At 42.2% G+C, this 12,927-nt stretch overlaps 1 protein-coding gene across 1 annotated transcript in view; it reads right to left on the bottom strand.

Annotated features, from left to right (window-relative positions):
- Positions 1-6,472: 6,472 nt before the first annotated feature.
- Positions 6,473-12,927, bottom strand: part of LOC140520529 (small ribosomal subunit protein eS30) — a 34,280-nt gene continuing 27,825 nt past the window's right edge. Inside the window, exon 2 of the mRNA XM_072634503.1 lies at positions 6,473-6,790. Coding sequence (XP_072490604.1) covers positions 6,539-6,790 — 252 coding nt within the window. The 3' untranslated portion in view covers positions 6,473-6,538. The remainder of the gene's footprint in view (positions 6,791-12,927) is intronic.

A 12,927-nucleotide genomic window follows, 5' to 3' on the forward strand; every position in this document is an offset into this window, starting at 1 on the left:
TGGGAGGAGAAAGGGAGAAGTTATATGGGGCAAATTATCTCTCATAAAAGAGGCAAGCAAAAGACTTATTAGTGGTGGGATAAAGAGGGGAGGCAAGAGAAAAACATGAGATCTACTCTCATCACATTCCACTAAAGGAAAGAATATAATGCACACTCATTCTGATAGGAAAACCTATCTCATAATACAGAAGAGTGGGGGACAGGGGCACAAGCAGGAAGGGGGGGAGGATAGAGGGGAGGGCATGGGGAGGAGAATGCAATACGAGGTCAACACTCATGGGGAGGGAAAGGACCATAAGAAAATAGAAGTAATGGGGTACAGGACAGGATGGAGGGAAATATAGTTAGTCTTATACAACACAACTAGTATGGAAATCATTTGCAAAACTAAACAGATATGGCCTATATTGAACTGCCTGTCTTCCAAGGGGAAGGGGTAGAGAGGGAGGGAGCTAAAGAAGTTGGAACTCAAAGTGTTAGGACCAAATGTAATGTTCTTACCACTGGGTAACAAGAAACACAGGTTAAGGGGTCAAGAAAGCTATCCGCCCCTACAGGACAAAAGAGAAGACGGAGACAAGGGCAGGGAGGGAGGAGAGAGGAGAGAACAGATAGGTCACAGGGGCAATTAGAAACTTGGGTCTGGGGGGGGAGGGGGAAAAAAGGGGAGAAAATTTGTAACCCAAAATTAAAAGTTTAATAAAAAAAAAAAACAATCAGTCAGTAGGCACCATTAACTTTTAGCAAAGGCATTTACTAAGATGACATGATAAAAACATGAGCTACAAAAATTTCCCTTTAGAAAATTGGAACACACCCTCTCAGAAATACACAAGATCCATGGAAAGAGTGAGTACAAACAAAATGCAAAGCTAGTGAGGAATATATGTGTAGGAAAAACATGTCAAGGTAACTCACAACTCCAAAACTACAGGGCTTAATGATACTTTCTGTCCACATACAGCTCCTGTGGCCTGAGTCTCTATTGTCAGGGCTAGCATTGACAATAACCATCTCTTTTCTCTTAGGGATGATAGTCCTTGAAGCTGCTTTCTCTCTTGGGGGATGGTCTCTCTCTGTGTCTAAATTATATGTTGGTGCTTTTTCACTGTAACCTCCATCTTTCTCATACTGTCTTTGCTACTACTGGATGGAACACAGGAAGATGAATGGATGGATGGATGGATGGATGGATGGATGAATGGATGGATGGATGGATGGATGGATGGGATATACAGACAGATAGATAGATTTGAAAGGGAACTTAAGAGTCATCAAGTCCAAAATCTTCATTTTATAGATAAGAAAACTAAGGCATCCAGAGGTTAAGTGATTTGCCCAATAATCTACAGAGCCAATAAGTGTATGAATTTACACTTAGGTCTTCCTGACTTCAAGCCCAACACATTATCCACTGAATTACTTAGCTGTCTCTGTGTTTTCATCATCTTGATGAATGTATCTGTTGCTAAGCACTATGGCTGATGGAGGGGGGGAAGGAGAGAGAGAAACCCTTTCCTTCCCTACAGTGATCTCACTCCACAACTACTCCAACACTTCACTATCTCTAATCTTCAAATTTCTGAATGGTTTGCAATTTTCTATAGGCCTAAGCTGCCTACAGAGCAAAAACTCTAATTCAGTCGTTACATGCTTGTTTCCTACTTGATATTATTTGCTTTTATCCAATAACCGATATCCTATAATCCCCTCATGTTGCCTTAGCAGTGCGTTCAAACTCATTAGAGAATTGTAGGGAGGGGAAAGCTACAGTACCTAGGACCTGAGTTCAAATTCTGTCCCCTGACAAAAAAATACCGTATGACTTTGCGCAAGTCATTTTCATACTTTGTGCCTTAGTTTCCTCAATCAAACACAAGAGTCAGTGACCTCTAAGGTCTCTGCCAGTACTAAATCTATGGTCCTATAATCCTCTGCCCTATTTTATACTCATCCTCTACATCTTTTTATGGTGGTCCTTGAAAACTTCCCCCAACTAGGATCCCCTTCTACACAAGGATAATTAAAGACACTGTTCCTCTTCTCAAGAAGCTTGTGGTCTAATAGGGAAAAACTGAAAACACAGGTTTGTGATACAAGGGAGAGTAAGATAACGTCAAAGGAGACAGATATGTCGTACTTTGTGACTGATGCAAATAGCACCGAGAGTTTCTTTTATCATCTAAAGAAGAGAGGAAAAGAGAGAGGAGCTGCCAAAAGACTTATTCTCACCCATTACCTTTTTCATTACACCGAGAGACTCTGAGTATATTGGGAGATATTGTTTTCTATCAGACAGTCATGGCTCAAGCTCAAGTGTCAAACCAACAATCTAGCTGGCTGACACCGCAGGAAATGGAATGAAAAAGGCAAGGTCATTAATATATCAATCACCTGGATGAAGGCCTGGATGTAATACTGAGGAAATTTGTAAGGGGCATGAAGTGGGAAGGAAGAGTAACACCTTCGATGACAGAGTCAGGATCCAAAAGGCTCTTCGGGACAAGTTAGAACAATATACTTAATATACCAATATAAAATTGTGAGGAATAAGAGTTATGCCTCAGCACAAAAAGTCAATATTAAAATAGGACGAGTAAGGAGGGATGGCCCTACAATGGTTAATGTAAGCTTGGAATTGCAGTGTTAGTATTCAAGTTCTCTAGAAGTTATCACCAGGTCGCCATAAAGGTAATGCTATCTTGGGCTGAATTGGAAGATACAGAGTTCAGAAACAATGGTCATGTTCTAATGAACTTTATCAATTCTTATTTGGAGTATTGTGTTCACTTCCCAGTAGCTGAAGGCAGCTAAGTTGTGGAGAGGATAGAGCACTAGACCTGGAGTCAGGAACACCTGAGTTCCAGTCCTTCCTCAGACACTCAACTATCTGTGGGATCCTGAGTTAAGGCAACTTAACCTCTATCTGCCTCAGATTCCTCAATTACATTTAAAGATAATGGTAGCACCTACCTCCCACAGCTGTGTAAAGATCACGAGAGATAGTATTTGTAAAGCACTTAGCACAATGTAGTACAGGCTTGATGTACTTTTGTCCCCAGGTGGATTGATCTGTGAGATTTGGGGCCAAAAAAAAAAAAGTCTAAAAGCAAACTCGGCTTTAATGGGGTTTGAGGACTTGTTTTAGTCTTTGGCAGGAAGTCCATGCCTAAAGACCTCGGGGAAGCTGCTTGCCAACTGCTTTTAACCTTCTTACTGGTAGTCTTTATCTTCCTGAACTGCTTCTGGAGTGTTCTCCTACCCAAGAGTAATAGAATAGGATTCTGGTCAAACTGTCGGTTTGAACCTTGGAGGTCCTAAGGGATCCATCCCCAAGTGAAACATGGCAACCCAGAAACCAGATTCTCCAAATCCAGTGGTGCCACGTTGGAACTGGGAATGTTTTGCCAGAGACGCTTTCCTGGGGGGGGAGGGATTAGAAATGCTCTAGTGTTCCCAGAGGGCAGCAATAGAAAAAAAGATATAGACTTTCCCCAGAGGCAGATTTCCTTCATCTCAATACTTCCTAAGAAGGTGGAATGAGTTGTCTTAAGAAACTTAGGAAGTAATGAGATCTCCATCACTGGAGGTATTCAAGAAGAAGCTGAATAATCAAGCACTTGGTGGAATGTTGCAAAGGGTACGTAAAGAGGGTACTCTGAGGTCCCTTTCAACAGTGATACCTTGATAAGATGATACTAAGGATTTTTAAACAAGCTATCCTATTAAAGGAAATAGGATTGCTTAGCCAGGAGAAGACTTGAGGAAGGGGGATCCTCACAGGGGGAGGAAAGGGAGAGAGGGGAGGGAATAATATCAGTTAGTACAGGATTCTGAAAGGATATAAAAAGAAAATAATAGACTCTTTATGTTTGGCCTCCGAGGGCAGAACCAGTAGCAAAAAGGGTGGAGGGAAATGGAAATGTAAATACCGGCTGGATATCAGGAAGAACTGCTGAACAACTGGAGCCATTCCAAAGTGGTTTGATGAGCCTTGAGTCAGTTGCTTCTTTCCTTGGAGCAAGAACTGAATGACCACTTATCAAGTAGGTTATAGTAGGGATTTCTTTTGTATGGGGTAGACCCTGAGGTCCCTTCTAACTCTCCAATTCTAGCATTTTGTCTTAGCCCAGGTCAGGGAGGTAGCCTGTGAGAAGAGAGACTTCACTTCCCTCTGTGATGTGGCTGACTCTCAAAAGTGGGAGAGGGAACCTGTCAACATTACCAAAGGACCAGAGGAAATGATCTAATAGGACACAAAGCCATGTGTCCAAACAGCCAGAATGGGGGTTAAAGTTGAGAAAGAGGGGGTGGCAGACAAGTTAGTAATAAATTAAATTTATATAATACTCGAATGTTTGCAAATTACTGTACATTCAATACGGCAAAATGGTTAGTGCACTGAGCCTAGACTTGGGAAGATGAGTTCAACTCCTACCTCAGACTCTAGGTGTATTACCTTGGTCAAGTCACTTAAACTCTTTAGGCTTCAGTTTCTTCATTTGTAAAATGGGAATAGTACCTAGTATTTAGAATTGTGGTGAGACTGGAGGGAAATAATGATAACAGCTGTCATTTATATAGTGTTTTAAGGTTTACAAGCTCTTTACAGATATGACATAATTTAAGCCTCACTTCCACCCTGGGAGGCTGGTCCTTCACTGTTCTGATTTTACAGAGATAAAATTCCACTCACCGCTTCTCTAGGTTAAAGAGGAAATATACAGAGCACTGAATCAAGGAAGCAAACAGCAAAGAGTCATCTTGGTTTCCAAGTCACATATTAGTGTTATCCTCGAAGTCCCTCCAAAATACTTTATATCAATTTTGAGTAAATGGATATATACACATCTGCATTATGTCCCCCATTAGGGAAAATCTTTGTGGGCAGGAAATATTCGGTTTTGTGTTTATCTTACTGAGGGCCAGCTCTGTGTCTGGCATATAACAGGTGCTTATTAAATTGAGTGGGCATTGAAGGAGGGCTTAGGTTAGGAAAGAAAAGCTCTACTGAGTACACCATTGTTTGTGCCTTCCCTTTGTTGATTATCTCTGATTTATTTCATATTTTTCTTGTTTGCACAAAGTTTTTTGCATGTTTTCTCCATTGTTAGATTATAAGCTCCTTGAGGGCAAGGACTTTCTTTGTATTTCAGTGTTTAGCACAGTGCCTAGCAAAAAGAATATGCCTAATAAATACTTGTTGTTTAATTTGACTTACAGGTTCAAAGGCAGATGTGACCATTACCCAAACTGGACCATCTGTTCTATGAATCTGCTGGTGCACCCTTTTGGAGCCGGAGGACCTAGACAAAAACCGGTCCCACCCCTGTCCAAATCCTCAAGAAGAGAGTTCAGTTCTTTAGGAAGGAGAAAACACTGCTCCTCCAATACCACCCAAAATGACAAGGGCTTGGGAAACACTATATATCCATCCCCTAGCAATGTTGGGAGAAAGGGACACAGAGCACCAGGGGTGGATTTCTAACTTTCAGAGCAAAGTATCACTGGGTTATATGTTTTTAGTCTTTTAGGATTGTTTGAAGATTTCTTGCCTCTCACACCTGAGAACACACTGGCATCTACTGGCTGTCTGTCTTCACTGCACCTGTCCACTTCTCACAGGTCACTAAGGAGTAAAACCACTCTACTAACAAAACAATATGTAGTGAAGTAATAATTTTATTCCTCATTTTTACTATTGCCATTTTGTGATGTGTTGATCTGTACTATTACTATATCAAGTAATTCATTCATTCAGAATTTATCCAATTCTTTGACATTGCAGTTCTAGTTGTGAGGCAACAAGCTTACATTAAGGATCTACTATGTGCCAGGCACTGTGTTAGATTTTAAGCATACAAAGAAAGATGAAAAACAGTCCCTGCCCATAAGGAGGTCACAACCTAATTGAGGAGAAACAAGAAAACAGCTATGTACCAACAAGCTATAGAGAGGATATAGTTGGAATAATCAACAAAGGGAAGGCAGTAGTGTTAAGAAAGAAAAGGAAAGGCTTTCAGGAAAGGTAGGATTTTAGCTGAGCCTTGAAGGGAGCTAGAAGGCAGAAGTGAATGGGGGGAGAGTTCAACAGATGAGTAGCTTTTTAATGTCTATTGTTGGGATTGGAAGCTCAAATCTGTGTGGATGGTCTCGGGCAGGTAAAAGTGGGACTTCTAAATCTTAGAGTCTTACGAGGCCCTCCATGAACAGCGGGGGTTCGAGAAGGTCAGACTGAGCTAGCTCGGCTAGCTCGGGTATTTCCGCCTCTTCCCGGGAGATACGTGATGGGTGGAGTCTCCCTGCCCTCAAGGTCGTCCCGGATTGGAGCACACCTAGTTACCTAACAGCACGGTATTGAGATGCAAACTGTGTGGCTGAAGGTTAAGTAGGATTGAGGAAGCCTGGAAGCTCTCTCTTAGCACGTGTGGAGCCAAGAGGACAGTAGGCTCCGCTCCTCTTCTTTCCTCTCTTTTTTTTTTTTTTTTTTTTTTTTACAGTCGTAGCGACTTTATTGGGGACAAAGTACCAGGGGATTAGGAGTTGGCATTGGGGCCCTTCTTCTTGCCAAAGGTGGGCACTACGTTGACAAAACGTCGGTTGTACTGCATCCTCCTCTTAGCTCGCCCAGTCTTCTTCTTCTTCTTCTCCTGTTTGGCCACCTTGGGAGTCTGACCCCTCACTTTTCCAGCTCGGGCCAGAGAGCCATGGACTTTACCTCCTAGCATCCGGCCGGCCACTTCCAGGGTGCACAGGGGCTCCACCCCGCACTGGCCCAAGATGGCTTCCTGGGAAAAGGGCGGAGATGGGGAATCTATTGCCAGTAATAAAGCCAGAGGAACAGGAGGTCTGGGCTGAGAAACTTCACAGGGAATGCAGGAAGGCGGGGGTCACAATAGAGTTAGATGACCTCTGAGAATTTTGTAAAAGGATTTGGAAAGTTTCTCCTTGGCTCAAGCAGGCAGGAATATCAAGAGAAAAATGGGGAGCGGTCGGAGAGCAAATGACTGCTTATGAGCAACAATACCCTGGGGAGCTGGAGGATTTAGATTTCCTGATATTATCTTAGCCTCCTTAGGAAATCTCCCCCTCTTCCTCCTAAGGAAGACCCCCCCTGCACTTGTAACTAGACCCTGAAATAAAGCTCAACCCTTGTTCTACTCTGGAACGTCCTTTCTCTCATATGTGCATCCGGCGTGGCCAGCCGAAGACCTCGGAGGTGAGGTAAGAAAGACTCGGGTAGCCCACACAGGCCTCTAGGTCTGGCAGTTGGCGCCCCAACAGGGATTGGGAGCGCAGATAATCCTGGGTGCTTTTGGGGTACACCCGGAAGGGGCTGTGAAAGAAGCAAGTCCTGAATCCTAGATTCGGAAGGAGAGAAAGTGGAGAGAAGCTTCCCAAACCCCTGGGAAAAGGGCGGAGATGGGGAATCTATTGCCAGTAATAAAGCCAGAGGAACAGGAGGTCTGGGCTGAGAAACTTCACAGGGAATGCAGGAAGGCGGGGGTCACAATAGAGTTAAACGACCTCCGAGAATTTGGTAAGGAAGGGCCGGAGAGGCCAGGGCAGGATTGGAATAGGAGTGGAAGCGGAGAGAGGGGAGGGGAGAGAGGAAAGAAGAGGAGCGGAGCCTACTGTCCTCTTGGCTCCACACGTGCTAAGAGAGAGCTTCCAGGCTTCCTCAATCCTACTTAACCTTCAGCCACACAGTTTGCATCTCAATACCGTGCTGTTAGGTAACTAGGTGTGCTCCAATCCGGGACGACCTCGAGGGCAGGGAGACTCCACCCATCACGTATCTCCCGGGAAGAGGCGGAAATACCCGAGCTAGCCGAGCTAGCTCAGTCTGACCTTCTCGAACCCCTGCTGTTCATGGAGGGCCTCGTAAGACTCTAAGATTTAGAAGTCCCACTTTTACCCGCCCGAGACCATCCACATGGATTTGAGCTTCCAATCCCAACAGTCTATTTATTTATTTTTAGTTTTCAACATTCATTTCCACAAAATTTTGAGTTCCAAATTTTATTCCCATCTCTTCCCTCTCCCCACCCTATAATGCCTTGCATTCTGATTACCGCTTCCCACCTTTCCTTCTATCACACCCCTCCCTTCCTTATCCCCATCTTCTCTCTGTTCTTGTAAGACAAGATAGATTTCTATACCCCATTACCTGTATTTGTTATTTCTCAGTTGTATGCAAAAACAATTCTCAACATTCATTTCTAAAACTTTGAGTTCCAACTTCTTTCCCTTCCTCCCTCCCCACCCATCCCCACTGAGAAGGCAAGCAATTCAATATAGGCTATATTTGTGTAGTTTTGCAAATGACTTCCATAATAGTCATGTTGTGTAAGACTAACTATATTTCCCTCTATCTTATCATGCCCCCCATTTATTCTATTCTCTCTTTTGACTTTATCCCTCCCCAATGGTGTTCACTTCTAATTACCCCTCCTCCCATTTGCCCTCCCTTCCATCATCCCCCCACCCCACTTGTCCCCTTCTCCCCTACTTTCCTGTAGTGTAAGATAGATTTTCATACCAAATTGAGTGAGCATGTTATTCCCTCCTTAAGCCAAATGTGATGAGAGTAAGTTTCACTTGTTCCCTCTCACCTCCTCCCTTTTCTCTTCCATTAAAAAAACTTTTTCTTGCCTCTTTTATGAGACATAATTTACCCCATTCCATTTCTCCCCTTCTCCTCCCAATATATTCCTCTCTCATCCCTTAATTTTACTTTTTACATATCATCCTTTCTTATTCAACTCACCCTGTGCTTCGTGTGTGTGTGTATAATCCCTCCAACTACCCAAATACTGACAAAAGTCTCAAGAGTTACAAATATTATATTCATGTAGGAATGTAAGCAGTTCAACTTTAGAAAGTCCCTTATGATTTTTCTTTCCTGTTTATCTTTTCATGCTCCTCTTGATTCTTGTGTTTCAAAGTCAAATTTTCTATTAAGTTCTGGTCTTTTCCTCAAGAATGCTTGAAAGTCCTCTATTTCGTTGAATGACCATTTGTTCCCTTGAAGTGTTATACTCAGTTTTGCTGGGTAGGTGATTCTTGGCTTTAATCCTAGTTCCTTTGACTTCTGGAATATCACAGGAATATCATATTCAATACCTTAATGTAGAAGCTGCTACATCTTGTGTTATACTGATTGTATTTCCACAATACTCGAATTGTTTCTTTCTAGCTGCTTACAATATTTTCTCCTTAACCTGGAAACTCTGGATTTTGGCTACAGCATTCCTAGGAGTTTCTCTTTTCAGATCTCTTTCAGGAGGTGATTGGTGAATTCTTTCTATTTCTATTTTACCTTCTGGTTCTAGAATATCAGGGCAGTATTCCTTGACAATTTATTGGAAGATTATGTCTCAGCTCTTTGTTTCATCATGGAAGTCCAATAATTTTTAAATTATCACTGCTGGATTTATTTTCTAGGTCAGTTGTTTTTCCAACGAGATATTTCAGATTGTCTTCTATTTTTTCATTCTTTTGGTTTTGTTTTGTAATTTCTTGGTTTCTCATAAAGTCATTAGCTTCCATCTGCTCCATTCAAATTTTTAAAGAACTATTTTCTTCAGTGAGCTTTTGAACCTTCTTTTCCATTTGGCTAATTCTATTTTTAAAACATTCTTCTCCTCATTGCTTTTTTGGATCTCTTTTGCCAATTGAGTTAGCCTATTTTTAAAGGTGCTATTTTCCTCAGCATTTTTTTGGGTCTTCTTTAGCAAGCTGTTGACTTGCTTTCCATGATTTTCTTGCATCACTCTCATTTCTCTTCCCAATTTTTCCTCCACCTCTCTTACTTGATTTTCAAAATCCTTTTTGAGTTCTTCCATAACCTGAGACCATTGCATATTTATTTTGGAGGTTTAGGATGCAGAAGGCTTGACTTTGTCTGATGGCATGCATTGTTTTTCCTCATCTGAAAGAATGGAAGAAAATATCTGGTCAGAAAGAAAGTTAACCTTCTATGGTCTTATTTTTTCCCTTTTTTGGGCATTTTCCCAGTCAGTTACCTGACTTTTGAGTCCTTTGTCAAGAGGAGGGTATACTCTGCAGACCCGTCAGTTCTCAGTTCCTCCAAGGTGGCACAATCAAATGTTCCTCTCCTGGCTTGCACACTGGTCTGGGAGCAACCAAAAACTTTTCTGCCCAGAATCTGTGAGTAGAATTCCCTCTCCACAACTGCCTCCAGCTCCACCGTGCCAGCCCTCCTCCTTACCCCAGGGCCGGGCTCAAAACTGAGATTCAGATCAGTGGCTCATTTCTCCCAAGGGCTTTAGGCAGAGGGCTCCCAGGGCCACCACTCAGGGCTGAGATTCAGATCAACTACTCAGTTTCCCCAGGGACTTTAGGTGGAGGGCTCCAAAAATGTACACTGCCACTGCAGTGATTGCTGTCAGCCATCCAGACCACATTCCCCTCTCCTGGGTGAAGGAGCTTTCTCACTGACCTTTGAAGCTGTCTTTGGCATTTGTGGGTTGAGCAATCTGGGAACTGCTACTGCTGGTGGCTCCCTGGAGCTTGCTCTGAGTCCTGTCTCCACTGTGCCACATGGCCCATACTGGGCTGCACTCCACTCCACACACGGTGGGATAGACCTATCCTTTCAGCCTTCCAGGTTGTCTTGTACTGGAAATCTCTTTCACTCTGTCATTTTGTGGCTTCTGCTGCTCTATAATTTGTTCAGAGTCATTTTTTACAGGTATTTTATGGGCTATATGGGTGAGTTTTGACAAGTCTGTCTTTCTACTCCACCATCTTGGCTCCCAAAGAGGAGTTTCTAACTTTGGGATTGTTGGGATTGTAGAAAAAAATGGAAAATCTGGTCTGAAATCAGTCAAGTTCTTTTTCTGTAAAATGAGGGGCCTGGATGCAGTGACCTCTAACGTTCCTTTGAGCTTTTGATCTTATGCTACTATGAGCCTTTTCTTTTTAATTTATTATTAAATTTCATTTATTTCTTTGAATTAACAAAATTCTACTTTCTAAAAGATCCCCTTGGAAAAGGGAAAGAAAATTTTCGTAACAAACATAAAGACAGCAAAAGGCCATTTTAGTAAACAGAAAATGAGTTTATCTGTTGATCATGTGAGCCATCTGAGCTTGAGCCTACTGTATTTGGAGACTTTGTATGTGCAAAATAAGAATGACCACCAATGGGGTAGGTGAGTTTCTGTAAAAATTGCCCTTCGTATATACCCCCCATTTATAAAGCTGTTTAAGTCTGGCTTGCCAGAGATGAATGGGGTGCCTTCCTGCACTGACTTGTGTACACTAGTAGCTTTTAAAAAACCAACCCCTCAGAGTTGCCCCTAGAACCCCAAAAAGAAAAGCAGTAAGCTACCCTCTGAGGATATGGACTGCAAATCAAATTTGGAATTGGGCAAGTAGCCTTAGAGGGAGTGCTACAAACTTATGACTTTTGTTTTTACTTCATACCTCTTGGTATTACACATCAAGCATCATTGCTACTGGGAAGGAAGTGAAAAACTATTAACAAGAATTCACTGACGACTTATTTTATTGAATCATGAACAGTGTTAAGTGATAAGTATGGAAAGAAAAAATAGTCCTGCCCTCAAATAGCTTATGTTCTAATGGGAAAGACAACAATGACAGAAACAGATTATACAAGGAACATAAAAAAGTAGTCAGACCTTAGAGGGCAAGGGACTCGCAGCTGTGGTGGGGGAGAGGTTTGACCAGGAAAAAACTCAAGTAAAACATGGTGCTTGACTTGAATACTGAAGGCAGCACAGGATTCCAAGAGATGGGGTGAGGAGGGAGAGCATTCTAGGCATCAACAGCACACTGGTGGGAAAGGAGGTGTTGTTTCTGAGGAATAGTAAGTAGGCTGATATGGCTACATTGTAGAAAGTGTCACAGGGAAGAAAGGAAGGAAGGGAAGGAGGGAAGGAGAAAGGAAAGAAGGAAAAAGGGAAGGAGGGAAGTAGGTAAGCAGGAAGGAGGGAGAGAGGGAGAAGGGAGGAAAGGAAGGAGGGAAGGAGGAAGGGAGGAAGGAAGGTGACTTGAAAGATAAGAAGAGATCTAGTTGTGAAGACCTTTAAACATCCAACAGAGTATTTTATATTTCATCCTGAGGTGATACAGAGCCACTGAAGTGTCGTGTTACTCCACTCACCATCCCTGTGACTTCCCACGCCAAACTTCCCTTCTCTAGTCATCATTACCCAGTGTGTTCTATTTTCCCCTCTTAGAAGATGAGCTCCTTGAACACAAGTACTGTCTCCTTTTTGTATTGTAGCCCCAACACCTAACACATAGCATATATTTAATAATTGGGCAGCTAGGTGAAACAATAAATACTGTCAGAGTTGGAGTCAGGAAGACCCAAGTTTGAATCCAGCCTCAGACTCTTATTTAGCAGTGTCTTATCTGTAAAATAGGGATAATGAATGCACTCACTTCCTGGGATTGTTATAAGGATCAAATAAGATAATCTATGTAAAAGGTTTTGAAAACTTTAAAGCAATGAGTGTGTGTATAAATACTAACCATAGGTATATCTGCAATAAAAATTTTCATTCATTAATCCAAAAGGACAATGAGTTTGGCTCAGAACTAAACAGAAAAAGGAAGAAATGAAGATGATATCACCTTTGGAAAATGGCACAGGCTTTTGATGATCTTAAGCTTCTCTCATCTTTCAATAATGTTTTCAGTCAGTGAATATGCATTTATTAAGTTCCTACTATGTGCCTGGCACTGTGCTGAGGACTGTGGATACAAAGAAAGGGAAAAGACAGTCCCTGCCCTCAAAGAGTTCCCCATCTAATGGAAGGGAAAACATATAAACAACTATATTTTTAAAAAACTATAAGCAGGATAAACTGGAAATAACCAAAAAGGGAAGTCACTAGCATCAAGGGGGAATGAAGAAAGCCTTTTC

The sequence above is a fragment of the Notamacropus eugenii genome, chromosome 1 (genome assembly GCF_028372415.1).
Source record: "Notamacropus eugenii isolate mMacEug1 chromosome 1, mMacEug1.pri_v2, whole genome shotgun sequence".
NCBI lineage: Eukaryota > Metazoa > Chordata > Mammalia > Diprotodontia > Macropodidae > Notamacropus > Notamacropus eugenii.